General features: G+C 39.9%; 1 protein-coding gene across 1 annotated transcript in view; it reads right to left on the bottom strand.

The window, feature by feature from the left end:
• Positions 1 to 27,241, bottom strand: part of ARHGAP15 (Rho GTPase activating protein 15) — a 618,627-nt gene that overhangs the window by 50,794 nt on the left and 540,592 nt on the right. The window contains exon 13 of the mRNA XM_084799881.1: positions 7,707 to 7,812. Within this exon, the coding sequence (XP_084656007.1) occupies positions 7,707 to 7,812 (106 nt within the window). The remainder of the gene's footprint in view (positions 1 to 7,706; positions 7,813 to 27,241) is intronic.

Genomic DNA, 27,241 nt, shown 5'->3' with positions numbered 1-27,241 from the left:
TAGTCCTAGTCTGAACATGTCAGGTCTCTAACATTCCAGCCCAAAGAAGCTGATCTCACCCAGGTCTACCTACTGACTTCTAGGTGACTGCCACCTTCAAGTAAGTCAGGACATGCCACCGATTCCACAAAATTGTTGAGTATCGGCCAGGCTTGGAACACTGTATCAGTCTCTGCCAATAGCCCTATGAAAGACTCAGTGGCCTACTTTCATTCCCCCTGTGGCCAACGTGCTAGTGGCAGAAGGGGTCAAGTCAATTTTTGTTTCCAATTTCTAATCTCTCCAATATTTTCAAGAGCCCAAGCTACAGAATATCCTCACCCTCCTTGCTCAATGCTCCATTTATTCACCGGGCGTTTTTGTAAATGCTAGGTGAAAGACAGGAACAGTTGTTGCTCACGGCTAGAAATCTGCCCAACGGTCTATTATCATGAGGACTTCCTGTTTCATTATTTACTCATTTTAAGCTTTTGTGCACACGTGCTGTATGTTGAGCATTTTCTAGGCCTCTTCTGAGAAATTAGTAGGCTTAACCACAAAATATAATATCTCTGCCTCTGCTACATTTTCTTTCTGTAAGTAGGCTTGACATTCTCCAAGTGCATTGCTCCCTGCGACAGCCAACGTTTGAGGCCCCAAGGATGCTGTTTTCAGCTTGTTGCTTGGGGTTGTTTGTGGTTCGATGCCAATACCTTCACCAAAGTGATGGCTCCCAAACTTACATAAAGATAATATTGTTTCTCCTCTACTACATTCCACTAGTGGAATATAAATGGTGACCAAATCATACTATGTCCTAGGTTTGGGCCCTTCTGTGATTTGACTTTGCCCCTTTTCCTCATATATGATCTACAAGTATTGCCTCTCAGAGAGTTCAAAGCCTGGGAACCCTATTGGAACCCTCTTGCTACCACCTCCTCATGCACTTGGAGAGCAAGTGCTACACAGGGTGTGCTTCCTCCGTGGCACTTGTGGCTGGCCTGTTCCCTTCTCTTACCTGTATCCTGTCTTAGATGCCTAGCTCCTCTTATCTTAGACTTGTGTCCTGTCTCACTTCTCTGTTTATCCTTTCCTGTGCAATCCTTATGCTTTACCTCCGTTCTGTGGCCCCTCCCACAATGGTCCTGAGATGCCAACTCCTTTACAATGCTAGGGCTTTCTTGAAATTTTATCTTCTCTACAATATTCCGAAATTCATATTCTTCTATTTCTACTTATACTTTGTAACTATTTATCTTGGAGGACATTTTTTCTCCCTCACACTTTAGTTCTCCATGCCTCCTACACAGTACAATTTGCCATTTGTGTTCACAAGTTCTGTATTGGAGGAGTCAAATAACTACCGATGAAAAGTGTTTACTTTTTTTTTTTTTTACATTTGCACTGAACATGCACAGAATACCCTTCTTGCCATTATTTCTTGAACGGTAGCAAATGGCTACAATTATTTTTATATCATTCCATTACGTTAGGTGCTATTAGTAATCCAGAGATTATTTAAATTCATATATAGAAGGATACCATAGGTTATATACATATGCTATCCCATTTTATACAAGAAACTTGCCCGATCTTTAGCTTTTATATGGTGCCTACCAAATGTGCACATGTAAAGATAGCTTGTGTTGTATACCCTGAAGGTGCCCTTTGGGCTCTCTAAACTAAATTCACACTCTTGCCTGGGGTTTAGGTGTCCTGAACCTTGAACTCAGTGACCAAACACTTTTCTGCAACAAATTCACTATTAGGTACATCTTGTTCAACTTGTGACTACTTAATTGTTGCCTTTGTAGAATGAAAGAATTTCCAGGAAATATATAAATAACAGGTGTGTGTTTCAATAACGTACTGACGAAAACAGGAAGCAGGCTAGATCTGGTCTAAGATTGACAGTTTGTTAATCCACTATTTCCTGTAGGCCCTAGAAGCTAACAGACACCCGTTTAAGGCATTTTAAAGGAAGTAGACAGACGACAAGATTTTTGCAATTAATGAACAAATACGTAATACTTTATTTAAAATATCTCAAACACAGATAAAAGGAACATTAAAGGCATTATTTATCGTCTCAATGTTGTATGCTTATAGAGCCTGAGATTGGGACTATAATATTTTTTCTACTCCAAGTTCCAAATTCCCAGTTCTTTCAATTAAGACAAGGGCAAGAATCTTGGTGAAGAATATGGCTAAAAATTTCTTCTTCTCAGAGGCAAATATCCCCATGGGAGTGATGCTTGATCGATCAACAACAGGAGACAGCAATAAATGGGGCAGTAACCATTGTTGGTTTACTGTTTTCTACTCTTTATTCAGATGCAAAATCTAAGGAGCAACAGTAATCTTTTCACTTCCACCCTGAATGTTTGCCTCCCTAAGCCTTCTCCTAAAATAACGGTACAACATGGGCAGAATCATTGCACCTTGATCACTGGTTCACAATCTTATCAATTCTGTGCCAAGATATTTCCCAGGTAGATGACATTTTAATAATCCCTATGGGGAGTTGGAAACTTGCTTCACCTCACAATCTGAATAATTAATTTTAACCACAGGCCAGCTTCTCCCAAGGGAGTCCCCTTGAGGAGCTTGAGGCCCACTGGAAGTGCATTAGGGAGCTCTTCCAAGTGACGAGTAATGTTCACACACACAGGCAAAGAAGCCATTGTGCTTCGAGCTAATTCTAAACCACTTGCTACCTTTGTCCCTGAAGAAAAGAGAAAAGAAACAGAGCAAGGGAGGGAGAAATGGATGGATGGAGGGAGGGAGGGAGGGAGGGAGGGAGGAAAGGAGAGAGGGAAAGAGAATAACAATTTGTACATGTTCGTCATTTTCCAGTAAAAATATTCATAGCCTGCAAATCTTTGGATATCAGGTGTTGTGGTTGGGTGGGAGACCAAAGTGTACAGAAAGAGAGTGTAACGGCAGAAGACGGCACAGAAAAAACACAGCCTGCTCCAAAGCACAGCAGATCCGAGCAGCCTGAGGCCTGGGTGGGCAGGAGTGAGCCTCACCAGCGACGCTCCTGAGGACCAGTGGGAGGACAGAAGGAGGCCTCCTGGGTGTTGAAGTTCATGTTTAACAATATCTGACCCCCACTGCATATCAGAAATGCCCACGGTGCCACTCTAAAGAGAGGGTGGGTGCACCGTTTCCTCACCACGGTTTCCGCACACAACCTTTCTATTTCTAGGTCATCATCATTTAAGTTGCCTCAGACGTGCTTTTGCAGAATATTTTATTTAATATCCATGAAGACCACAGAGGCTTTAAATATCAGTTTGCTCTCATAAAGTAGCCACAGCTCAACAGTTTCTCCTTTTAACATGGCATTCAACTGGCATGCTTCCATGAGATCTGCCTGTTCACTCGTAACATTTTTTTTTTTCACCTTGGAATTCTATGAACAGCTGGGCAATTTTCTTAGAGTCAATGCAAAAGGGAAGATTTTTTAAAAACCTCTCCTTTTAATCTATTTTATAACGTGCAAATCTCTTCTAAGAAAGCTTATTCGCAGCTAAAAGTCACCAGCAAATATATTTTTATAAAGATATTTTCAGGCATGCTTGAATCCCACTATTTGTTTGTTTGCTTGGCTGGCTGGCTGGAGGTTGACCCCAAGGCCTTATATATGAACCTTCAGTTCTTCCAACTACGGTAAAGGGCCACCCATTTCTGAGAGATTTTTACTTTCCTGAATAATATGTAATAAGTGGGAATTAAGTGTTCTTTTGTGGCCAGTCCCCCACCCCCACCCCAAAGTTTGAGATTGTGTTTGCTTTGCTAAGCGTAAGCCACAAAGTCAATCTGGCTAACTCAGAGGCCTGCTTTCTTTGTTCCCTTAAGATTTGGTCCAATCCATGCCAGGATTGAAATCTACTGAAATCTAACTGCAACTACTAATAGGGCTTCATGAATTTATTTTCTCCTATCTCTGCCAGATGACTCTCCTACACAAAGACTACCTTATAACTATGTGCTGCAAACACATTAGTGACTCTCTGCTTTTTACCTACCTCCTGTAATTGGCCACACCCTGAGCTCCTACTGACTAGTAAACAGACTGCTCTTGTACCCTAGCCCCAGTTAGCTTCATCTTTAGTCAACTGTGACATATTTTACAGAGATAGCACTTGGTTCTTACACGGTGGTTCAGAAGGTGTCACAGGACCTTCCTGGTCCAAGCACTATAATGTTAATTCATGAAAGTGGCCATTAATAAATGTTTCAAATAAGAGTATCCTCAGACAACTGTTCATTCTGAAGTTTCGGTCTCCAGCTCTGATCGTAGGAACTGGCTCCAATCTTAAGGTCTGTAGATGAAACAGCCACAGCATTTTTGCTTCTCTCATTTCTGTATCCTAGAAGTATGCAGTTCTCTATAGGGAAAAGTTGTAATGTTGCATAATTGTGAAAACTTTCTGATATTGGTTAGGAATCCTTTCCTCTATTTTGTGAGAGCAGACAGAGAAAGAGCAAAGGCCTTGACTCTGACTTCAATAAGAATGAGGACTTTGGACGCTGAGGCTATTTAGCCTGTGCAGTCCGTACGTAGTATCATGCGCAGTATAATCACAGCCCTGTAAAGGTTCTGGATTTTATGGTAAGACCTCTCTCCACCTTCTAGTCCAGCTGTGCCAAAGCAAATGTTCCCAGTTAGTTGCTTCTCTGCTTTGAGGGTAGTGTTTAACTCACAGCTCTGGAAACTATAGTTTTTCTGTTGAGTATAGAGTATGGAGATCAAGTGGAATTTGTCAAATTATTATGTTCCCTCCCTCTCACAAACCAAACTTTAACACACACACATACATTATGTAATAAAACTACACACAAGTATTGATGGTATAGTCTCTGAAGACCTACCAATTGTACCAAGAAAAAAGAAGGCAGGCTAATGATTCTTTCAAACACGAATATATTAAAATTCCAGTTAAACAATCTTTCAACTTAGTCCTCTCAAGCCTTGATGACATGCCACAATTAGCTGTTTATCAAAAACTTAGAAAAAATGCTTAACAAGATATACCCATGTACACACATTTATGCATAATTAATCCCTGTTTATAGATTGGTGCTGGATGGAATTTGGCCACACTACTCAAGAAAGGCTGGTGGCCGATAAATAACATGTTTTCCCCCTTTACCCATAATGATAAATCTCAAAATGTGAATGCTTTGAGGTAATACAATAATCTGATCTAAAAGTCTTAATTTAAAATATCTATTTCAAGCTTTACTGAGCTAAACAGAAGATCTAACTAAGTTAGAAAATCCATTTAGATATCAGAGTTATGCTTATATAGGAACTGCATGCCTGGGCATAGAGAATCCTGACCTTCAGACAACTCCTGACTCGGCGTTTCTGAGGGACGTTTGCCAATTCTTAGTTTCTCTACTTTATTATTTTTTTTAAATTTCTACGATTGACCTTATTCTTATTTTCCTTTCAGCTGAAAAAAAGAGAGATAATTGTGATTAAGTAATAGATGTTTTTAAGAACTCTAAGACTGCGTATATCTTGGTTCCAAATTATGCAATTTTTGATTTGCCTTTTGACTTTGTCCACTTAGAATTACTAAGAACTCTAGTTTTTAACTACAACTAGAAAATCTCTTTCATGTTGGGTAAAAATCTTGAGAGGAAAATAATAACATACCGGCAATGTTTAGTTCTTGTGCCAGACATTTTATGTATATTCTATCATTTAATTGTCATAGCCACGGGATATAGTATATTATTTAATATAGCTATAGATGTCTGAGGCCATAACTAAAACAATCTATAGACCAAGGATTTGGCTCTAAGCCCCCATTTTCTATTATTCATTTAAGAGCCAAGATCTCCCATTGTTTCCTGCATTCTAACGCTAAAAGATGCTCAGAACTTCAAGAGAACATCGAGTACAATGCTGTAGGATATTATATGTTCTCTAAGGCAGGGACTACTATAGTAAGCTATGACCTCACCAGCCTTGGAGCATTATCCTTAGAGTGGTGAGATGGGCCTATTCAATGAAGTGGAAGGCAGCTCATGGTTTGTAAATAGTTGCAGAATAATGTGTGCAGGGTTATGTGCTACAGCAGCAGAAGCAACATGCAGACATATGTTTGCATGCACTTAGGAACCGGTCTGGAAGGATGCATAAAATAATGTTAGTTACTTCTGCTCAGCAAGCTAGGGATGACTGGGAGGCAAGTTTCACTTTTTTAAATGTATATTCATCACTGCTGATTACTTATGTATTTTGTGTGCCGTTGCATGTATTACATTCACAATTGAAAATAATTGAATGGATTAGTTGAATAGTTCTCAGAAATCATTCAGCCTAAGTAGTGACTCAGGTGATTAAGCAACTTTAATCTCACACGGCACAACTGCAGTTTTGGTTCACTGTTCTGTGAGCAGTGCACTGACGCTACGCATGTTGAGTGAGAGCTCAGATGTCACCACGTGTATCATACTGTGCCTTATTAAAGGTGTCAACAGAAGGCAATAACTGCTATGTCAGATGCAACATGGCCAAAATAGAGCTTTCAAACCTGTTTTTACTGTTCTTCCACCAGGTTTGCCCATCTGGGTATGTGACACTATCATTTCTCAACTTGCCTAAGCAGAAACCCAAAGTGGCACCCACGGTTTCTCCTTCCTTTCCACATCATACCACAAACAACAGAACACCCAACCTGACCCACTTATAAGAGTTCTTGACTCATTTCTCTCTAAAGAGATGGTTCTCAACCTTCTGAGTGCTGCAATCCTCTAATGCTGTTCTTTATGTTGTGGTGACCCCCAACTATAAAGTTATTTTCATTGCTACTAGCAACTGTAATTTGGCTGCTGTTATGAATTGTAATCTAACTATCTGTGCTTTCCAGTGGCCTTAGTTGACCCCTGTGAAGGGGCCATTTGACCCCTCTTCCAAAGGGGTCACTGCATCCCATAGATTGGGAACCACCCCCCTAAAGTCTTCTTCAAGTTGTCTAGATGACTAGAGATTGTAGCTCATGGTATTTCTGCTTTCACATTTGTAATCTATTCTCCATTCAGCAGAGCAGTTGTATATTCCCTCAGTTTAACCTCTTCAGTGTCTCTTGTTTGTATTTAGCATGGAATCTAGGTTCTTCTCACCCCACAAGGACCTATGTAATAAGGCTTCAGTTCCTAAGCCCACACTCCTTGCTCAGTCAGTACTAGCCTTCCCTGTTTACTTTCTGCTTTTCATGGGTCCCAAGATCATTTGGGCCTGTGGCTCTCTCTGTTTGCCAATTTTCCTCTCTAGCTGACTACATGAACTGTACCTTCTCAAAGTGGAATTCAGAGAATGTAAGCCCCGGGCATTGGATTTGGTACGTGGTGGGCTGTAGTTCAATGCCCATCTGAATCATTTCATGTTTATTCTATAATATTGGATAGCAATGTCAAAAGGTCCATTATGGGCCCTAAGGGTGGTTCTAAAAGTCACTCAGCAAACATTTTCATGTTAAGAAAAGAAGCCAGGAGAAACAAAAGCTGTCAGAAGTTCTCTTTTTAGGTTCTTATTCCTATATTGAGTAGGTTTTCAGGTTCTGCAGGAAAATTGAGGTTAGTTAGAAGTAAATATCTGGGATGGGACACATTGGGGAACCTTTGCTTTATAGACAGAAAGTTAGACGTTCTTCATTTCAGCAACAACTATAATACAACATACTCAAAAAACTTGCATAACTTACTTGGTCAGATGTCCAAAGAGGATTTTTATGGTGTCATGATTTGGTGCAGGGAGACTTCTTACCAGAGACTTTATAGTTTCAGTCCTTACATTGCTGTCTTGCTTTTCTGAAACAAAATCGAAAGGAGAGATTAGAAAAGACAAATTTCCATAGACACATGAAAGGGTTTCTGAGGAGACTTTGTGCTATGACACAGCAACTAACATCAGTTAATTCTCAACTGGCTTGTAGAGAGCTTCTTTGTTTAGACTGTATTCACACCAAAAACAGTAACAATGTGTTTTTGGTGCAATCCTTCTGTTGAGATTAGGTAGTGAACTGATTTCTTATATTTCTATTTGCAAGGTATTGGGTGAATAATGCCTTCCAAGATGTGCATGTCTTCCTTCTAATCCTGGGCAAGAGTCCTTGAGGTGTGATCAAGTTAGGGATGCCTAGGGTGACCTTGCTAGACGCTCTGGTGGGCTGTGTGATCCCTTAGGTCTACAGGCAGTGTAGAGTTAGAAAAGAAGTGATCTGACAATGAGAACAGAGAAAGGCTATCTGATGTGGGAGAAGCTGTGTCATGAGAGCATCCCAAGACTGAAAAAGGCAAGGTCAAGGAGCCTGTGGGGGGAAAACAGACCTGCCAACATCTGAAGTAATGTTTAGTGGTGCTGATGGCGGATCTCTAACCTTCAAGATTGTGAGATAGCAAGTCCACGTTCTCTGATACCACTTGTTGGACATACAGCCTGATTTAATTATACACATGCTGCAATTATTGTACATATTCCAGTGTTATTTTGATTTTTGTGGCAACTATTTATAAAGAAGCAAGAATATATTTTAAATAATGTCTATGCTTTTTACCCTCATCAATTTTGCTTTTGCCAATAAAATAAGAGCATTAAAAAAATCACTCAAAAGTCGGGACGCATAATACTAGTTATCTCACACGTTTTAAGTAGGTAGCTGTTCCAAACTGTGTACCCCATAGATTGCTTTCCTCATGTTCTTCCTGCCAGAGAGATGGGGATGCAGGGAAAATGAATTCAGCCCCTTTGAACAAGAGTATGTTAGGCAGGGCCTTCCACTGTATCGGGGTACATATCTCCAACCCTCAGGACTACCTTCATACTGAATCCGGTGTCTCCCCTGCCAGTATGTTCTCGGTAACTTCCAACATAGTGTTCTCAGAATTTTAAAAAACTCTTTTCTTAACTCGTGAGGTATGGGAAAGTAGTACACATAGTGTCCATTTTCCTCTTTCTTAGCATGGTAGTATCACCACGAACAGGAAAGTAACACGTTCAGTCAAGGGGTCTCTCTCCCAAACTCCTCTGCAGCTGGGGTGGCCATGTGACCAAGTCTGGCCAATGAGAGCCACAGTTATGAGGAGGCTCTGAAAAGGCCATGTACTGACTTCACTTTGTGGTCTTTTAACTTTTCCCTTTCTGCTTCTTAGAATGCGGGTAGAAGAAGGCAGCTCTGTGAGCTTGACAAGTGGGGCTGTACACGTGGAAAAAGGAAGGGTTCTGTGGAGCGGTGAGACCTGGGTTTCTTTCATATGAAAATAATCCCTTGCGTACTAAAGTCTTTGCAGATGGGTCACTGATACTGAGGCCAAAGAGGCCTATTACGATGTCCTTCAAAAAAAAAAAAAGTATGTCCTTCCAAAAGCCTAATACATAGTCTCTTGTTAACAGATACATGGACTTTATATAGCCGGCTGGGAAAGAGTCAGTTTAGAAATTGGCAGTTTTCTTACTGAGTGTTGCAAAAGAAGCATTTTATAAGGCATTATAAGAGAATGTGCTGCTGAAGACAGTATTTGGATACAGTCTTCCTAGTAGACCTGGCTTGGAAGCTCTACTTTTCCCTCTAAAAACCACAAAGGTCTATAAATAATGCCTCCCACAGTCAAAGCTTTCAAAATTATAATTCTTCTTAGAAGAGTTCCAACAGAATATGGTTTGGACCACTGCACACACAGGAAACAAAGCAGAGAAGAAAGGAAAAAAAAAAAAAGCAGTTGCCACATCTCTTGTTAGAGCGACCCTTCTGTCATATAATGTTCGTAGGATACAGGTGCGTTACAGAGGCCCTTGTGACTATGAAATCACACACAATGCAGTCAAGAAAGATGGCTGGAAAGTTGGTCTAGGTAACTAGACAAAGCTAGCTAGGCTTCTAGATGCCTTGGAGCTAAAATTGGTCACGTGCACAATTCTCAAGGCAGGACCATTGCACAAATGCCTTTCAATTCCTGCATCAAACTCTGATGCATTTCCCTCTGATGCAAAAATGATTTCTATACTGTTAAATAATAGGTTAAGTGAACAAGAAATCAATTAGTGAATGAAAGATGTGGACATGGGTCAGAATGACTGGTTCTTACTTTAAATTCTATAGTAGATTCTTAGTAGCTGGGTTGACTGGTTTTGGGTCAACCTGACATAAGGTAGAGCCATCAGAGAAGACAAAGCCTTATTTGAGAAAGTGCCTGCATAAGATTGGCTATAGGCAAGCCTGTAGAAAACGTTTAAGTTAATGTTTGATGGGGGAGGGCCCAGCCCATTGTGGTTATGTCATCCCTGGGCTTGTGGTCCTGAGTTCTATAAGACAGCCGACTGAGCAAGCCATGGGGAGCAAGCCAGTAAGCAGAATCCCTCTGGGTCCTCTGCATCAGCTCCTGTCTCCAGGTTCCTGCCCTCTGTGAGTTCTTGCTTGGACTTCCTTTGAGGATGAACTGTGATGTTGATGTGTAAGCCAAATAAACCCTTTCCTCCCCAGTTTGCTTTGGTCATTGCATTCCATCACAGCAATAGTAACCCTAACTAGGTCATTAGCTATGTGGCTGTTACACATTTCTTATTCTTTACTAGCATCCCAAAGAGTAGTTTTATAGAATAAGCTGTAGTATTCTACACACTTTGCCCAAAGGCTAGTGAAACTAAGCACTCTATAAATGGTTACCTTTTACACAAGACATTTTTGAGACCATTTGTGAGGTTAGTTCACCACTTAGAACACATAACAACTATCTGCTTGTAGTAACCATTAAAAAGGTAGTTTTAAAAGTGTGTGTGTGTGTGTGTGTGTGTGTGTGTGTGTGTGTGTGTGTGTCAGTGTCAGGAATATATACACATGTGAGTGTTGGTACTTGTAGAGTCCACCACAGGGTATCAGGTTCCCTGGAGTAGGAGTATAGGCAGTTTTGACCTGTCTGATATGGTGCTGGGAGGTGAACTCAGATCCTATGCAGGACAGTGAACTGCAGAGCCACTGCTCCATTCCTAGTTACTAACTGCTGAACAATGGCTCTATTACCTAGGCACTAGGTAACACTAAATACTTTTGTGCTGGTCTAAGGAGTTGATCTGATATGTGAGTAGTTTTACGTAGGAAATCTTGTAAACTATATGGTGATTTCTGTGTATATGAAACATTTTACATTAAAAATATCTTATTAGGTTTCCTTCTTTTTCTACTTACTTGAGCAATCAGACAATTGCATGTTTACATAGATATTCGTGGCTAAGTTATGCCGAGGGAAGGAAACAAAGTGGACTAGAGAAGACTGAAATATGAATGAGGAGCAACTACTTTTCCTCAGAACACACTCTGAACAAATCTTTTTCAAGGGTTATAAGAAAGCAATGTTTTCCCAATTAAATCAACACCATATAACCCTTTCATGGCATGTAAGTCACATAAACATGTCTAGGCAGGGAAGCGTCTAAAGACACAGTTGGGTACATTAAAATCAATCTGGCATGTGCTGTAATGTCAGGATCTGGGATCACTGTCCAGAAGCCTGAGGTAGGTCCCAGAGCTAAGATTCACACAGCTTCCTAAAGAGCACATCAGCAGTCTTCAGCTGATTTGTCAAGCACAGCAATAAAAGGAGTCTCTGTTATTTCTCTCTCAACATGTTGTTTCTGTTAATCGTGAAGTACTCAAAATCTGAGAATACCATGGTGACACTGACTTTTCGCTGACATTAACGCTGACTGGAGAAAGTAAAGGAACGTTCCCTACGTACAGAGTTGAAGGCCTCTCGGGTGGACACTAAAAAGGACAGACTCTTTTTGGAAATCACAAGCTGCGTTTTTCCCCTTTGTCTGCACTCAGTTCTACTTTCCTTCTGGCATCCCTGATTTTTAGATCTACTCTACGTTTTCAATCATCATTACTTAGTCCCTTATTTCCAACTAGTCCTTCCGGTCTCTAAACGGGAGACCTCCAGCTGCACATACAACATTTCAGCCTTCATTTGGACCATTCAACCCTGATTCGAAATAAATTTTTTTTTTTTTTTGGTCAACTCCTGAGTTGCTAGGCCCCCATCTTCTTAAGCTCCAGCAAACTAGAGTTGTAAATCACTCTTCTTCAAATACAATTCCATGCTACTTGGAAAAGTAATATCTCTTTTATGACGTGAAGCAGACTTTAATGTTATGATAAGAATGTGGCTTTACGTTCACCCTATTAGTGGTTCTTTGGGCACATTTTTTTTCATAATATGGTTTATGAAAGCTAGATGTGCATTTATCTGCATGAAATGTCACTACTTAAACACATTTACAACCAAGTTCTTTATAGGCAGGAGATAAGATAAAGTTATATGATGATGGGAAGGGTTTGGCACAGTGCAGAACCATGGGCTGGATGACCTCCAGTCTCTTTTCTCGTTCTTATCATCCATGGTTTTATTTTTCTTAACTTATTTATAGGTGCATATTAAATCACATTTCAAAAATATATTCTGTTAGGTTATTCCAGTCCATGGACAGAAAAGGCTCGATTCTACCAGTATATACTACATAGAAGTCTTGTTTATCTGACTGTCTATAATGCATTTAAAAGACAGCTGTCTGCCCGTGTCTTTAAGGAGGCCACTGTGCCCAGCTGCTCTTCTGATGTGTACTCTGTAATGCTAACACATCTTGTACGGGAGCATACACAGCTCTAGGTCACCCTGTGCATAGAGTTAGATGAGCTTCTAGTTCCAGTTGAGTTATGCTTTTGTGCTGTGGTCACTTCAGCCCATGGTGAGAGGCCGTCCTGGTTTATAGAAATGAGCATCATTGGGTCGCATCTCTTCTGCTTCAGGCCATCCTGCCTGTGGGGCAAAGCATTTACAATATGTTTTCCAATGACAAAGTTAAGTGGAGGAAGAGAAATTACCCAAGCTAGAACAATTCCTTGTTTGACACTTCAAGGTAACAGGTCTTTCCTTTAGAAAGAAATGTCTCAGGGGGAGGGGCGCATCTCACATACTTCAGATTAATGCTCTAAATGAAAGTAGTGGTTTGTCCCTGAGAAGACCGAAGAAGCTTAGAATGCCTTCCCTGCTTGACGGTGATGGGCAGATTGCTTAAGCCTGAAGCTTCTTAGTATTCACTTTAATACATAACAAAAATGTAGAGATCACAGGATTTCTATCGAACCGAGTGTTTTAGCGCAGTCATGTGTCTTAAGCGCTCACAGTTATCTTCTCTTGGACAAATGTCTTTAGATTGTTATTTAAAGTTTGACTCAAGGTTGCTTACCAACCAATATTATTTCTAAAATTATATTAAGCCACACATTTTACTCTGGTGATTTATTTTTTTTATTTTTTTCCCTTATATGTTACCTTTGGTATGTTCTTAAAAACAGAAACAAGTCACAGAATAGGATAGATCTGTGACCACATAACAGGTCGTGGTAGAGCTTATACAAGCAGAAGTGCCACTGTATCAGGAACAAGGCGTCATCAGGGCCCTGAAATTGATCTGTGGTTGACAACTTTCACCTTTGTGAGATTCTGTACTTCTTCACAGAACCCTCTAGAATCCAGAGAAGCGAGGTCTTACAGCTCATTAAAAGGAAGACACATTCTCAATGTCTGCAGACACCTGGCAGGTTTAGTTTGAAGTCCCAATAAGCTGGGTTGAGTGCAGTGCCTTTGGGTCTATCCGAATGATGGAAGTAGGACTGTTTCCTTCTTTAGTGGGGAGCTCCTGGGTCTCTATGTGCTCATCCGATATCCACAAATCGCACGGACTTCCTTGTTACTGTTTCACCTGGGAAATGCCAGTGTTTCCGCTCATTTTTAAAATTTAAACAACGGCAACAACTCTCCAAAGCCAGTCAGTATTAATAGGAAGAATACTCTAGCCAAAAGCCCACGGGTTCCTTAAATGGGAAAAACTGCTCACTGGCTGCTTCAGTTCCATTTCTAGAGGCTGTTTCTGGTCCAGATGCAGGAGGAAGTAGTCATTTAGTTTTCATAAACCAACCTGGCCGCGTAGCTGCAGACATTGCGAACACACCTTTCTCACAGGGTCAGTGGGTGTTTCGGGGTGCACAGAGTATCAAGAAGTGTACGTCAGCATGCTATTAGAACCGCTAATGAGCCTCTTAACAGAAACTTCTTATCTGCTTCTTTACTCTTCTCTTCAGTAGTCCAGAGCCCGAAATTGTTAAGTAAATTTATCATTTAAATAATTTATAGTGAGCTAAACATATATGCATACATACAAATGAAGAAAGCAATACTTTGGAGGGTGAATGTGCAGTCCATGGCTAAAGAATCTACTCTGTGTCTTCGTCAATTTTTGACCCAGAGAACCAACAAAACACAAAATATGTCCTAACAGATGTTTATATATGAGACACGTTACAATACAGGTGCCAATGAAGTTTATATTTTTTCTTCTTACTCAAGGGATTGTCCAAGACATTTGTTGAATTAAAAAAGCTTCTGACATGTTAATTTGCTTGGCCAAAAAAGAAAAATCAAAATAAATCAGAATTTCACAAATCAATGAGATTAAATTTCATTTAGTTTATTTTGGAAGGTCTTTAAGATTATCATGATTAACTACTTTATGTATCCTTAAATACATTCAGGGAAAGTAAAAATATTGTCTTTTCTTTTTTCTGTAATTGTATTTGTTTTTCTGGGACTTCTGGGGTACTGACCTTACATGGGGAGGAAGTTTAGGAAATGCTGACATTTAAAACTCTAAGTAACTTTTAAAGAGAGCTATTACTTGAGAGCAAGCAATTTTAGTATGACTATATTTTTTTAAAACTCAGCAGTCTAAAACTGGTGTGTGTGTGTGTGTGTGTGTGTGTGTGTGTGTGTGTGTGTGTGTATGTGTGTGTGTGTGAAGGCCAGAAGACAATATCTGGCATCATTCTTAGGGTGTTGGTCCCCTTTATGAGACAGGGTCTCTCCTTGATCTGGAGCTTGCTAGTGAGGTGATGCTAAGCGGGTTAGTGAACCCCAGATCTGCACCAGTGTCTACCTCCCCATCACTGATTTGAAGTGTGCAGCAGCACGTGTGGCTTCTCATCCTGTGTGCTGAGCATTGGACTGAGGCCCTTGCGCTTTACTAAGATGGATCTTAAACAAAACTTGCTCTCCTCATTTTATGGTGATGCCTCCGTTTATCTGGACTGGGAGGGAGGTGCTGTCTGACACTCCCTCAGCAGGTTTTTACAGGCAGAGCAGAATTTTCCTCTCCTCTCTAGAGTTTTGTCTTTGAAGTAATTTAGGAGTATCATGGTGGCCAAGCATATTTCTGTAACTTACAAATGACACTAATTCATTCTTAGGTGATAATCTGTGCTGAGGAAAAAAAAACCAGTTCACTAGTTTATTTCTTTGAAATTCAGTTCTGTGAAAAATTTCTTTAAATTATGTTTATTTATGTATATCTGGATTTATGAGTATTTTTAAAAAGTCTTAGCATTGTGAGTCATTTGAAGTGTTTCTCATGGTAAACCAGTAATACATTGCAAATACTTAAGTAGTTGTTTATATTAATTCTTCTCTGTACACTTTCATAGGAGTAGAAATGCCACTTTTCAATGTTTGAGTTTCTTATGCAAGTTTTTTACTTTCTGGTTCTTTTTATTGGGAGACAGATTAAATTTACAGGACTTAAAAATTTCACATGACAACAATAGGGTCTATCTAACAGTTACAGAAAATGTAATCTAAGAAATAGCTTCTTCTGCTTTGAGTTTAAAGATGATGTTTAGAGAAGGCATATTACCTAGTGCATTTGTGCTAAACAAAAGGCCCACAGAGATGAAAGAACGCTTGATAAGGTAGCTTTTTTTTTTCTGTCAGTTTATTTGACACTGACACACAGCAACCCTGAGAGCAGGGGACCGTTCTGAATTACACAAACAGCAAACTCCTTTAAGAAATGGGTTATATAATCATTTTATGATTCAGCTTCCTCCTCCCCGCCAAATTGGACAACTGCAAAAAGAGGAACAACAGGCAACACGTGGTAGCTTTAGTCAGCATTTCTGAGCTGAGAATGATAAACACCTCTGTCTGGCCCCAGCATTTATCAGGACTGAGATATTATTACCACATAGAGTCACAGCGTGGTTACTGTTATCATCGGAAAAAAGAGCCGGCTAATCTTAATGGTTTGTAAAGCCGTTACCTGCACGGGTCTGACATTTATCATGGTCATTTTACCACATGGGTCGTACATAGCAAAGGTCTTTTATCTGGAAGGGACATCACTATGAATTATTATTTGCAGCTAGGTAGAAAATTGTATGTTGTAGATACCTTTTCTCATTATAAATCACAGAGTCACATCCCACCATTTCACCCAGAAAGCTGCTGAGCCCAGATTTTTTTGCTCTAGCTTGCTTTTCTTTCCTCCCTTTTCCTCTCTATAGCGTCTCAAAAACATGAACCCTCCCTCCTTTTATCAGAATCTTAGACATAATTTTTATGGCAACATTTGTATGGTAACAGTACATATAGTTGCCATTAATAACCTATAGGAATTTCTGTACCATTCTGTAAGAGGATGGCACAGGTATTTTAGGTGTGTAGTTTAATGTCACAAGTTGTAAATTGTCAGCTTATTTTAGATTCGCCTTTTCTCTTGGACTCGGCCAGACCATCCTCTGTTCTTGCCCTTATCAATAGAATGCTCACCAGTAGAGCAAACAAAATTTCATATGCTCTATTTGAAATAAAGTATTTATGACATTTCTTGCCCCAAATCTTTTGCTTGAATATGGTGTCTCAGCCAGGTCGGGTGGCGCATGCCTGTCATCCTAGTCCTCAGAAGCCAGAGGCAGGCAGATCTCTGTGAGTTCGAGGCCAGCCTTGTCTACACAGCAAGACCAGGGCAGCCAATTCTACACAAAGCAAACCTGTCTCCAAAAAAAAAAAAAAGCCCAAAACAAACAAACACATACACACATAGACAAAGAAAACAGGGTTCTCACATGAAATAAAACAGTTTCTTGCTGTTAGACTGGAACTTTGAAAGATTCTGTCTGGCTTAGTAAGTTAGAATGCAGTTAAAGATTCTTCTAAACATTTTGTTCAAAAAGATGCTTAGATTTCGTCTCAAACTACCAATGTCCTAATGAAATGCATGGACACAGAATGTGGAAGAAATTAGACATAAAAGGTCTGATGCTTTAGAACCACAGGACTAAATCAGTAAAGTAATGGCATTAATCTAACAATGGAAAACTTCAGTGCACAGCCCAAGTTGTTTACCATGGGGAAAAACAAACAAATCCTCTCTTTAAAAGAGATTGAGGCAACTAATCTTCTGAAAGAGATATTTATATATTTCCTTCTTTCTCAAGTGTCCCATTAGGAATAAACAAGCCAGAAATTCTGCACTTTTATAATGAAGAGGGAGGAGACTTCTTTGCCATTTTGCATTTAGGAAGAAATGTGCAAAAAGAATGTGACAATTTAAGCAAATCAAGATTGTTTCAAATGGATCACAAACGGGACTTGGTGGGGTATTTTATACTAGCATGTGAAGCAAGCAGTAAATCTGAAAGGAGGATTTTCTCAATGGTCTAGTTCTGATGTGTTTTCCCATTTCTTTGTGTGTTTAAAAGAGGTTTGGATATGGTGTTTAATATTGCTGTGGCTCTTTTGCAAATGAGTTCTGGAGAAATATTCACACATGAAGGAAAGCTGGTGTGCTGTAGAGCTGACAGCAGCTGGTGGGTACAAATGAGCCACCCAGATTCCGAGTCTGGATTGAGCAAAAAATAAACACGTATCATCCCAATTTTTAAAATCTGTAATTTTTACTTATTACTTATTCTAAATGCCTATAGTCATCAATAGGAGACCCCTGTCCCTTTGAAGAAGCCTGCTCTTCCTTTTTAAAGGCTGAAACAATAGCAACTTAACTGGACGGTATCGTTGCATAGGAGTGCATCACTTTTCCTGCATTGCCACACTAGTCCCTGGTCCTGGAATCAAATAGCTATTATTGCAGGTTTCCTCCAGAGTAATCTGCTTCTGTTTTGGAGGCTAGCTGAGAGGTATACTCGCTGGATTTGAGATCCAGGAGAGGCAGCCATTTGTGGAGCCAACCTGCACTCCAGTTGCGCACAAGCAGCTGCCCACAATTTGGTTCCGTCTTCTAAAATTTCATTGTAAAATGGTGGCCTAAGACTCCAGCGGATTGCCTTGCAACTTAATGAAAGACGAGCAAGCAACCAACACTCTCCCCTTTTATTCTTTTATACTTCAGGGTGGTGCTTTTGTTTGAATTTACCACCATCTTGCTGTTAGAACCCGCCCCCTCCCCCCCCCCCCCATTTGCAACCTGGGAGCGTTTACAATAATTAGTGAGGAGCTTTGCTGCTTGGAATCTCCCCCCCCCCCCCCTTTCTGGGGAGCTGGGTGAATTGTTGAGTGCTAATGAAAGTCAGAGACTTCTAGCAGTGGCTGAGCCAGGCACCGCTCCGCAGACTGTGAGCTTCCCACTGTGCGGCAGTGCATGCTTCCCGCTGTTATGTTTACCATAGTTTTAATGTCTGTAAAAAAAATTCCTGATGCAACCGAATTATGCTGTGCCCTTTTGTTTATACAACCCTATCCTTCCTGGCCACTCGCTGGCCGCCCTATTTTAACAGATTCTGGTTGTGGCTGCCCCTGACTGTAACAGAAACTGCCTCCTCAACTTTGTGGCCATCTTAACACTTCAGTTCTTAAAAGAGCCCAGCTGATTTGCAGCCTGGCTTGCAACCTCTACACAGAAGTTTTGGAGGAACACACACACACACACACACACACACACACACACACACACACACACGAGTGTGCTTTTGAGGCACCTGGTACAGCCATCTTCCTCTTCACTGCACTTGAATTTTATCCTAGGTAGTGCTAAAGCACTGAGCTAAGTCATCTGGTGTTGGCAATTGTAGCTTAAGATGCAAATGATTTTGGTGAAATGCTCCGTGTCTTTAAGGAATTCTCTTAAAAGCACCCAAAACTCACTGCAAACTAAGTAATGTGCTCTAAGATGAAAATAAGTCAGCAGCAACTGGAGTTGTCCTTGCCTTAAAAGAAGTCATCTGAAAGATGGCCGTTCTCTTATGTTGTTAATTGATGTACAAGGAAGTTTTCATCTTTCAATCTATTACCAATACTTAAAAGGAGGATACAACCCTTTCCATTAGATGGTTGTGTGTGTGTGTGTGTGTGTGTGGAATTAATAGCAAAAACAGCACTCGAGAAAGTTTAACTTTAATGTATCAAACTCCAGGTGCCTGAGTTTGAGGAAAATAACCAATAATAGCCATTTTTAACATATTTGATGGGACTGATTATGCAATGTGCAACTCTAAATGGCTTATAGCACATTGTAGCATGGTTCCATCCCATTGGCTACAGTAGGGTGCAGGCAGATGGATGACAGTGACAGGGAGAGAAGTGCTTTTGCTTAGCCGTGCGTTAAGATGCCATCCAGAAGCTCTGTGCACTGCAGACACTTCATTAGGATGCCAGGATAATGGTAAACTACCACTCAGAGTGACACCCCATTTCCCGCTTACTGAGCGCTCCAACCTCGGCAGATGTCAACAATCTCGCAGAGCCGCGGAGCAGACCTAACTTTCCAGCCACTTTGACTCCAATTTTTCCCTTCTAACAGGGCCATACATTATGTGCAATATGTAATGGCAAACACCTCACCGACAACAAAACCTGTCCAGTTCATTAGAGCTGAGTGCTGCCCTGCGTGTTCCTCCCTCTCAGAAGGGAGGGGCAGAGGGAGATAGGGTGAGCATGCGTCCATTTGCTATCTCACCTGCAAAATTCTTGCTTGAATCCAATTTGCTGAGTGTTAACTGTGTGATGAACTCTGATTAAAAATGGCTACTTTTCAATCAGGAGAGAGGTGGCTGCTACTTTTAATTAGTCCCCATTCCAATAATGTGGGTTTTTAGAATTCTTTTGTTAAAATTTTAGACTCACTTTCAGTATGGTTTTTACTTGTCTGCCAAGAAAAGACTGACGGAAGCATCTGGATGGTATTTCCTCTGCAATGTATAACTTGAGGCCATTCACACACCTTCTTTCCAGGGATCCAAGCCAAGAGGAACTTTTTTTTTCTATGATGTAAATCCCACTTCTATAAAGAACTAAGGTGTGTTTTAGATGAGTAAAAAAAAGTCTCCTGAATGGAAAAATAATAGTCCGAAAGCTGCCATTATGATTAAGTGACTGATTCATACTTTGTGATCCAAAGCATCCCCTTAGAAGCTCAAAGGGACAGAGGCATGGCTAAGATATACCATGCTTGCTCTCTGGTGGGCCATCCCTTCTAGGTAAGGACACAGTGTGAAGGGAAAGCGGCAGCACAGGCCACAGCAGAGGAGAATTTGAATGTGAACTTTCAGTGTGATGTCCTCTGTGAGGAACTGATGCAAATGACAACTTTTGGTTTGAAAGGGCATCTGGCTGGCACACCTAAACCTCTCACTGGGACTTGCCAGTAAAGGTGCTCAGACAAATTCAGCTTCTCCAAGTAAGTCAAACAGAGACTGACAGTCAGTACAGTAACAGAACTTCAGACCAGCTTACGGGGAAGACGTGTGCAAGAACTGGGAAGTCCTGGTGTTGGGACCACCTGGGCCTCTGACTGGATCAATAAAGAGCACACCTTCCAGAATAGAGGCAGAAGCTTCCCATCCTTCAACTGGCTTGCTTTAGATTAAAAGTCATAGACGTATGTGAATCAGGATTATTTACATAATCTCTTTCCCATACACTTAATGGTATTTCTTGCCACTTTTTTCTCTTGTCCCCTTCTTACCTACTTCTTTCCCTTTAAATTACAGAATAGGTTTTTCTTTTTCTTTCTTTTTTTGGGGGTGGGGGTGGTTACCTGGGATAATTCAGAGACAGCAACTTCCACTAAACAATCCTGACACAGTAGGAGGGCGATGGTGAGGTTAAGCCTTGTGAATGACACACATCAACATAGGTATTGTCCCTCTCAAAATGCAGAGTGTGGAAACTGGGTGGAGACTCACAAAATACTGCTAGGAATACGTTCTTGGAATTTAAAAAATGTAATCATGTCACCTTTTAGGGTGCTGGACCATAACGGGGCATAGTAGGACCATTTGAGAATTGTGAGAACTGTGTTGATGAATCAACCACTGGAGTCACCAAGACACAAGCCCTAGACTAGACTAGAAGCAGAAGACTAAAGGAAACATACCTAAGGGGCTGGACCCATTTCTTGCCCTTTGAGATGAACAAGCATAAAGCCTTCAGCACATATGAAATGCAGAGGAGAATGTGCCTAGAGGAGGCTGGAAGTTTCACAATGACCACAGGACAGCTAGGCAACTCAGTAGCCATTGGGTTCTCATGAATGTGATGCAGTGAAAACTCAAAGATATAAGAAGGGAATATGGTAAGATGAAAAGATTCTGGGAAAAAAAGCTGAGGGAGGACCAAGGGTAAACTAAAAATTAGACTCCATTAAAGGCCACATTATAGAAAATTAAGTCAGTGATGTGGACCATAAACCAGACAAGGTTCCCTAGAATGTGGAGACGTAAATAGTAATGAAGAAGACATGTTGGATATCAGAAAGCTATTATATTCTCTTTAATTTATATGTATATAAATGCTTTGGAAAATCATAACATTTGAAAAACTAACAGAAATGTAAGTATAATGATCAAAGGTGAAATTAAAGAAAACTCCCATGGATGAGGAAAAGAAACCTTTGTTAGTATTAAAGGTGACAGGTTCTAAGACAATATAATTCAGTAGATACACTGTTTAGAAATACTCTGTTAAAACTTTTGAATGATAAGTGTTAAGCATGTTCTTATAAACATTCAGCTAAAAACAGGGCTCAATAAATAAATTCACAGGCTTCCCTAAGACTTTTCCTTCCAAGCCCAACCAAACCAAACAAAATACCAACAAAAGCACCAACATAAAAATCCAAAGCAATACCTAATGAGTTTACCAGGGAAGTGTTAGTGTTCTCAAATTATCTACACACTCAAAATTGTCACTTGTTTGCTAAGTCATTTAGAAGAACATTTTCGTCTATACAAGATGGATGATAGCACATCCTTTTTGGAGGTGAGCTTGAAACTTATGATGTCTGCCCATTGAAGGACCGGAATTTGCATCTCAAGAGTGGAGATGTTAACAGAGAAAACTAAGCAATTCTCTTAGTTTGGATCCCAGACCCAGGAAACCCTTTGCATTACTACTGCTCTTTGACTTCTGTTTTGCTCATGGCACCAGGAATGCTTGGGAGTGTTCTCTGCAGAATTGAAGGTTCTGAGGATGGGCAACCATCTTTCAAAGCAGGGGCCAGTGCTGCTCATTCAGAGTATAGTAACAAACTTCTACTGAGACATTGTGCTGGAAAGACACTGCATCTGTTTTTTGTTGTTGTTGTTTTGTTTTTGTTTTTTCTCTTCCTCTGGTAAACATCAAAGCCATAGAGACAGTAGCAGTATGTTGACATCTACTGCTAAGAATTCTTAGTCATCATGTTTTCCTATCATAATTGTTTCGAAGAAATTTAGTGAAAAGTCATTAAAGTAATGAAGGTTTAAAAAATGCGATAATAGGGCCGGGCGTGGTGGTGCACACCTTTAATCCCAGCACTCGGGAGGCAGAGGCAGGTGGATCGCTGTGAGTTTGAGGCCAGCCTGGTCTACAAAGCGAGTTCAAGACAGCCAAGGCTACATAGAGAAACCCTGTCTCGAAAAACCAAAAAAAAAAAAAAAAAAAAGCGATAATAGTAGGTATTAAATGGGCTTTTTTATATCACACATGCTTTAAAACTATGACTGTTAGTAGTAACACAAGTATAGTATGAACAGGTCAGAAGGAAATATATTTAAATCAGCATAAAATTTGGAGTCACTTTTATGTTCTTTTTATTTTAAGTAGACTTTTAGTTAATTTTAATAAATACTAATTATTTTTTAAGATCTGTTAAAAAAATCAATTTAAACATGAGTTTGTACACATAAGTCATCCAAACACTTAAGTAGAAAGTTTGGTAAGAAGTATATCTAAATATTAACTGGGATAAATAATATGTATTTAAAAATATTTTCCTATTTTTATCACCGCATGGATTTATGACAATAAAATTAAAAATCAGTCTTTGCAATATGAGAAACTTTAGTTTAGTTGGTTCTGTAGAAAAGTAAACACAGTGCATAGGTCAATTTTTAGAAAAATCACAGTCTTTTAAGACTTTCCACTAGGTATTGCTGGTACTGTTGCCCTTTTTGTGACTGTGTCCAGAATCAAGTAGGAAGTGTTTGTATTGCTCATTTTCCTCTCCTGGTTGAATATATTTGGGCGGAGGGGCTTTTGTGGGGCAAGGCAGAATGCTGGAAACCCAGATGATTATATGCTTGCAATCTGAGGAGCAGGGACCCTGCACTGTGTTTTGTGTGTATAGTCTAGCTTTATATTTCAATTTCTAGTTCTTCCCCAATCCTATCAGTTTTGGGGGAGTTCTATTGCCTACTGGACTGTGCCTTTGAATAGTGGAATATGAAACATACAAGCCATGGACATACAACACTGCTGCACAGAAGCAAAGCCCTTGGTGTATTGCCAAGTTAAAGAAAAAAAAAAAAAGGAAAGCAGCTGTTTACTGGAACACAAGCACACAATTCACCACCATTCAGACTTGACTTCCCTTCCCTTTAGAAAACATACCTATTACATTTCTCTATACTTGTAAAATTAAAACTGAGCTAGTTATTCAGCTAATATACATGCTGAAACCTTAATTTGCTTCTGTTTTCTGAACACCATAGATGCCCAATTAGTATTCACTGATCAAATTAGCCAGGTAGTTAATTGATTTCATTGTTTAGTGGATCTTACACATAAACAGTGAGAGCAGAGAAAAGCTTTACTTACCAGTAGCCAGCCTATGTACACTAAGCAGAGATACAAGGATCTAAAAGTCAAATATTTGAAGGTAGAAGTTGTTAGATGGGCAATAACTATTAGATTATGTTTTGGTCAAAAATTGATGTTCATTTTGTATGGGGCACAAGTTTGTTGGGCTAGGGCCCCACTATAGCGAAAATATGTAAGGGAGCCCCCTGTTGGCTAACCATGGAAATACATTCTGAGTCTTCCCTTTAGATGGTATGTGGCTAAAAGTGATTTGGGACTGAAACAACATAACCTTCCATATTTGATTAACATAGTTCCTAATAACTTTTTTCAAAAACAGTTTGTACATTTTCTATGTTAGTGGGTATAAAAAGACAATACCGGTTTCCTCCCCCCCCCAAAAAAAAAGTATATATATAGCTGCAAATGTGAGCAATGGAGAATGTTCTCAGCAGAAGTGGACCAAATAGTAAATTGATGCACATGACAATGGAATATTTTAAAGAGGGCAAAGTGATCTCTGTTGTAACATTTACTTTGCATACATTTTTCTCCTAAAACCAATTTTTTGGCTGAATTAAGAAAGAAAATAGTTATTATTATTTATTATTATTATTATTTTTAGATAATCCAACCATAGCCTGTTTTTCTGCTAGACATTTTCCAGGACTTCAGGAAAAAAAAATAGTAAAGGGATGCAAACGTTTTCCCTTTCCAGCAACATAATTTTTTTTTTTTTTTTTTTTTTAGAAAAAGTAAACACTGGTTCCTCAGGGAGATTCGATGTGAAGACTGTTTATCCCATCATTTGAATAGGACGAGACCTGGCCTTTGACTTGAACCACTACCAAATTTCAGACTGTGAGGAAATTGTTCTACATTTCCTGACAAATTGAGTTAAGCAGACATTAAGTGGGCTTTAAGAAAACAAATGGCCATCTTTATCACAGGTGGACACTGATGGCTTAATGGGGCCTGGGCTGATTGTATCACTTCTAATGGCTTGCCGGGAAGCATTAGGGTTTTTGCATAAAGAACTGGCATTGGGAAACCGGCTAACACAGACCTGTCAAGCGCTCTGTATCCCTTTGTGCACGGAAGCAGATGTTTGTATGTATACTATGAACTGGCATTAGAGCAAGCGACAGATGCCTGTCTGAATGCCAGGTCTGTTGAATCTTTACAGCGGGAGCATGTTCTGAGGAGGTGCAGCCCTGCCCTCCATCATAGGTAATTCCCAGCGGGACTTGCTAAATCCCGGCTCAGTTTTCATTATTTGGCTTTCCGAGCAACTGGATGAATGTGTCTATCCTGAAAATGCAAGATGAGAGCCCTACCGAATTCTTGCAGATTTGCAAATAGCTCAGCTGTGTTTTGAACTTGGACTTTGCAGGCAAAGCTTTTGCACTGTAATCGCAACCGACTTACTCAGAGGAGCGGGTGGCATTACAGCTCTCTAATTAAAACTTACTTCAGTGTTTCTCTGCCAGGCTTCCCTCCTCCCCTCGCCCCCCCCCCAGCCCGGTATCTTGCTACATTCCCACCCCAGCTCTCAAGGAAATGTGATTTGAGTTCAGAGGTTTTCTTTTTCTGTAATGTTCAAAACTTACACTCTGGTTGTCTGTCAACAATAGAAACAGGTAGCATGCAGTCCGTTAAACAAACACAGTGCCCCCCTCACTTTTATTTGACATTTTATTTGGCTGTGACAAATGAGCAGCAGTTGGATTATAACATAATTTGTCTTGTCTTTATTACCAGCACAAAGGACACCATTCATTAATTATTCTGCCGGTGCAGCTTAACACTGACTGGAAAGGTCCCTCTTCGGACAGATGGCGGGGACGATGTTATTTATATCAATCAGCCAAAATCCTCAACAAGGATTACTGTTCCTGAGACTACAATGATTTATTTCTTTTTACCTCACCCTCCCTCAACCCCTTCTGCTTTCAGAGATTTCTCTATAAAAACGAAATTTGGTGGGAATCTTAAAGCAAAGCCATATTTAACCTGTTAGCTTGCAAAACAACATGCATGCTACATCAGTTTAACTGCGTGACATTAGCTGCATATTTTTTAAACTGCTTGGGGTTTTTGATCTTTCATTCCACAGTAAAAGATTAAGGGAAGGTCTCAGGGCAGCAAGTTCAGGAGAAGTTTGCCTCTTGTGTGACACTGTTTTGCAGTGGCCCTTGGGACCCTACACCCTTAATAAGGATATTGGGCTGTCAAGACTTTTTTTCTGTCTCTGCTGAGATGATCCATCCCATTTTTGAGCCGACAGACTTTCTTTCTGTAAGATCAGATGAAAGTATTTGGGCAAAATGAAAATAACAACTAAAACAAGGGGAAAAAAAAAGGCAGAGACACCGTTATCCCCTATGTGAACCGGGGTCAAGCTGAAGAAAAGGAAGGCTACGCTTTGAATTCTCCTCAGTGCACACCTCTGCTTAGCACTCAGAGATAGTGGCTAGGGAGGGGGTAGGGGATTTACCTTGCTTGTTTGGGGCTGATAATGATTCAGTCTAATATGGCGATAAAGTATTAGTAAAAGACCAGACTGAATCCAGAGGAGTGTGACACTCTTCTACATATTTTTCAATAGTGATTCTGAGATGTGGCCATTTCGCCACTGAAAACCTTTAGAAGAAGTGCCTGCACACAAAAGCGTAAGGACTGTGGCAGCTAATCCTCTGAAAGTTCTTCTTTAAGTTCTTGCTGAATATAATAAAGACAATAATGCAAAAAGTTTTGTCTTCAGAAATTATTGGTATAACCTTGCTCCCTGATTAGTTTGCAAATATTAAAAGTCCCATCAAGACAAATATCAGCAACATGCAAATACCCTTGCAGGTTGTGATTAAGATTTTAAATGTATCCTTTTGCTTTTAGTTAATGAAAAACAAAGTCTTAGAGGATCTAAGTTGTAATTTATTAAACATGAAAGGCTCCTTGATGAAATATAGAAATGAGATATATTTTGCATTTCAAAGATTTAAGCTGACAACTTACTTGCATGCAAATAAGAGCAAGATTTGTAAAAATATTTGAAAAGAAATTATTCCTGAATGTACTTATTACAATAATGTGGCATGTAGATAAGAGAAACACACAGCATTAAAAGACATTCATTTCTCCAAAGTCTTAAAATTAGCTTCTTCCTGCCACTGTGTATTAATGTTCTTCTTCAGGAATGCAGCATATTAAAGAACTGAGCAGAATTAGTAATAAATTTGTTAATTACAAATTTAAGCAACACAACTGTGTTGTTTTCCCAATATGTTTTTTTCAAAAGCAGAATTGCTAATGCATTTTAATCATTTATGTATAAACATTT

The sequence above is a fragment of the Acomys minous genome (assembly GCF_964271855.1).
Source record: "Acomys minous genome assembly, chromosome: 10".
Lineage (NCBI taxonomy): Eukaryota > Metazoa > Chordata > Mammalia > Rodentia > Muridae > Acomys > Acomys minous.
This window is presented reverse-complemented; position numbering and strand designations above follow the sequence as displayed.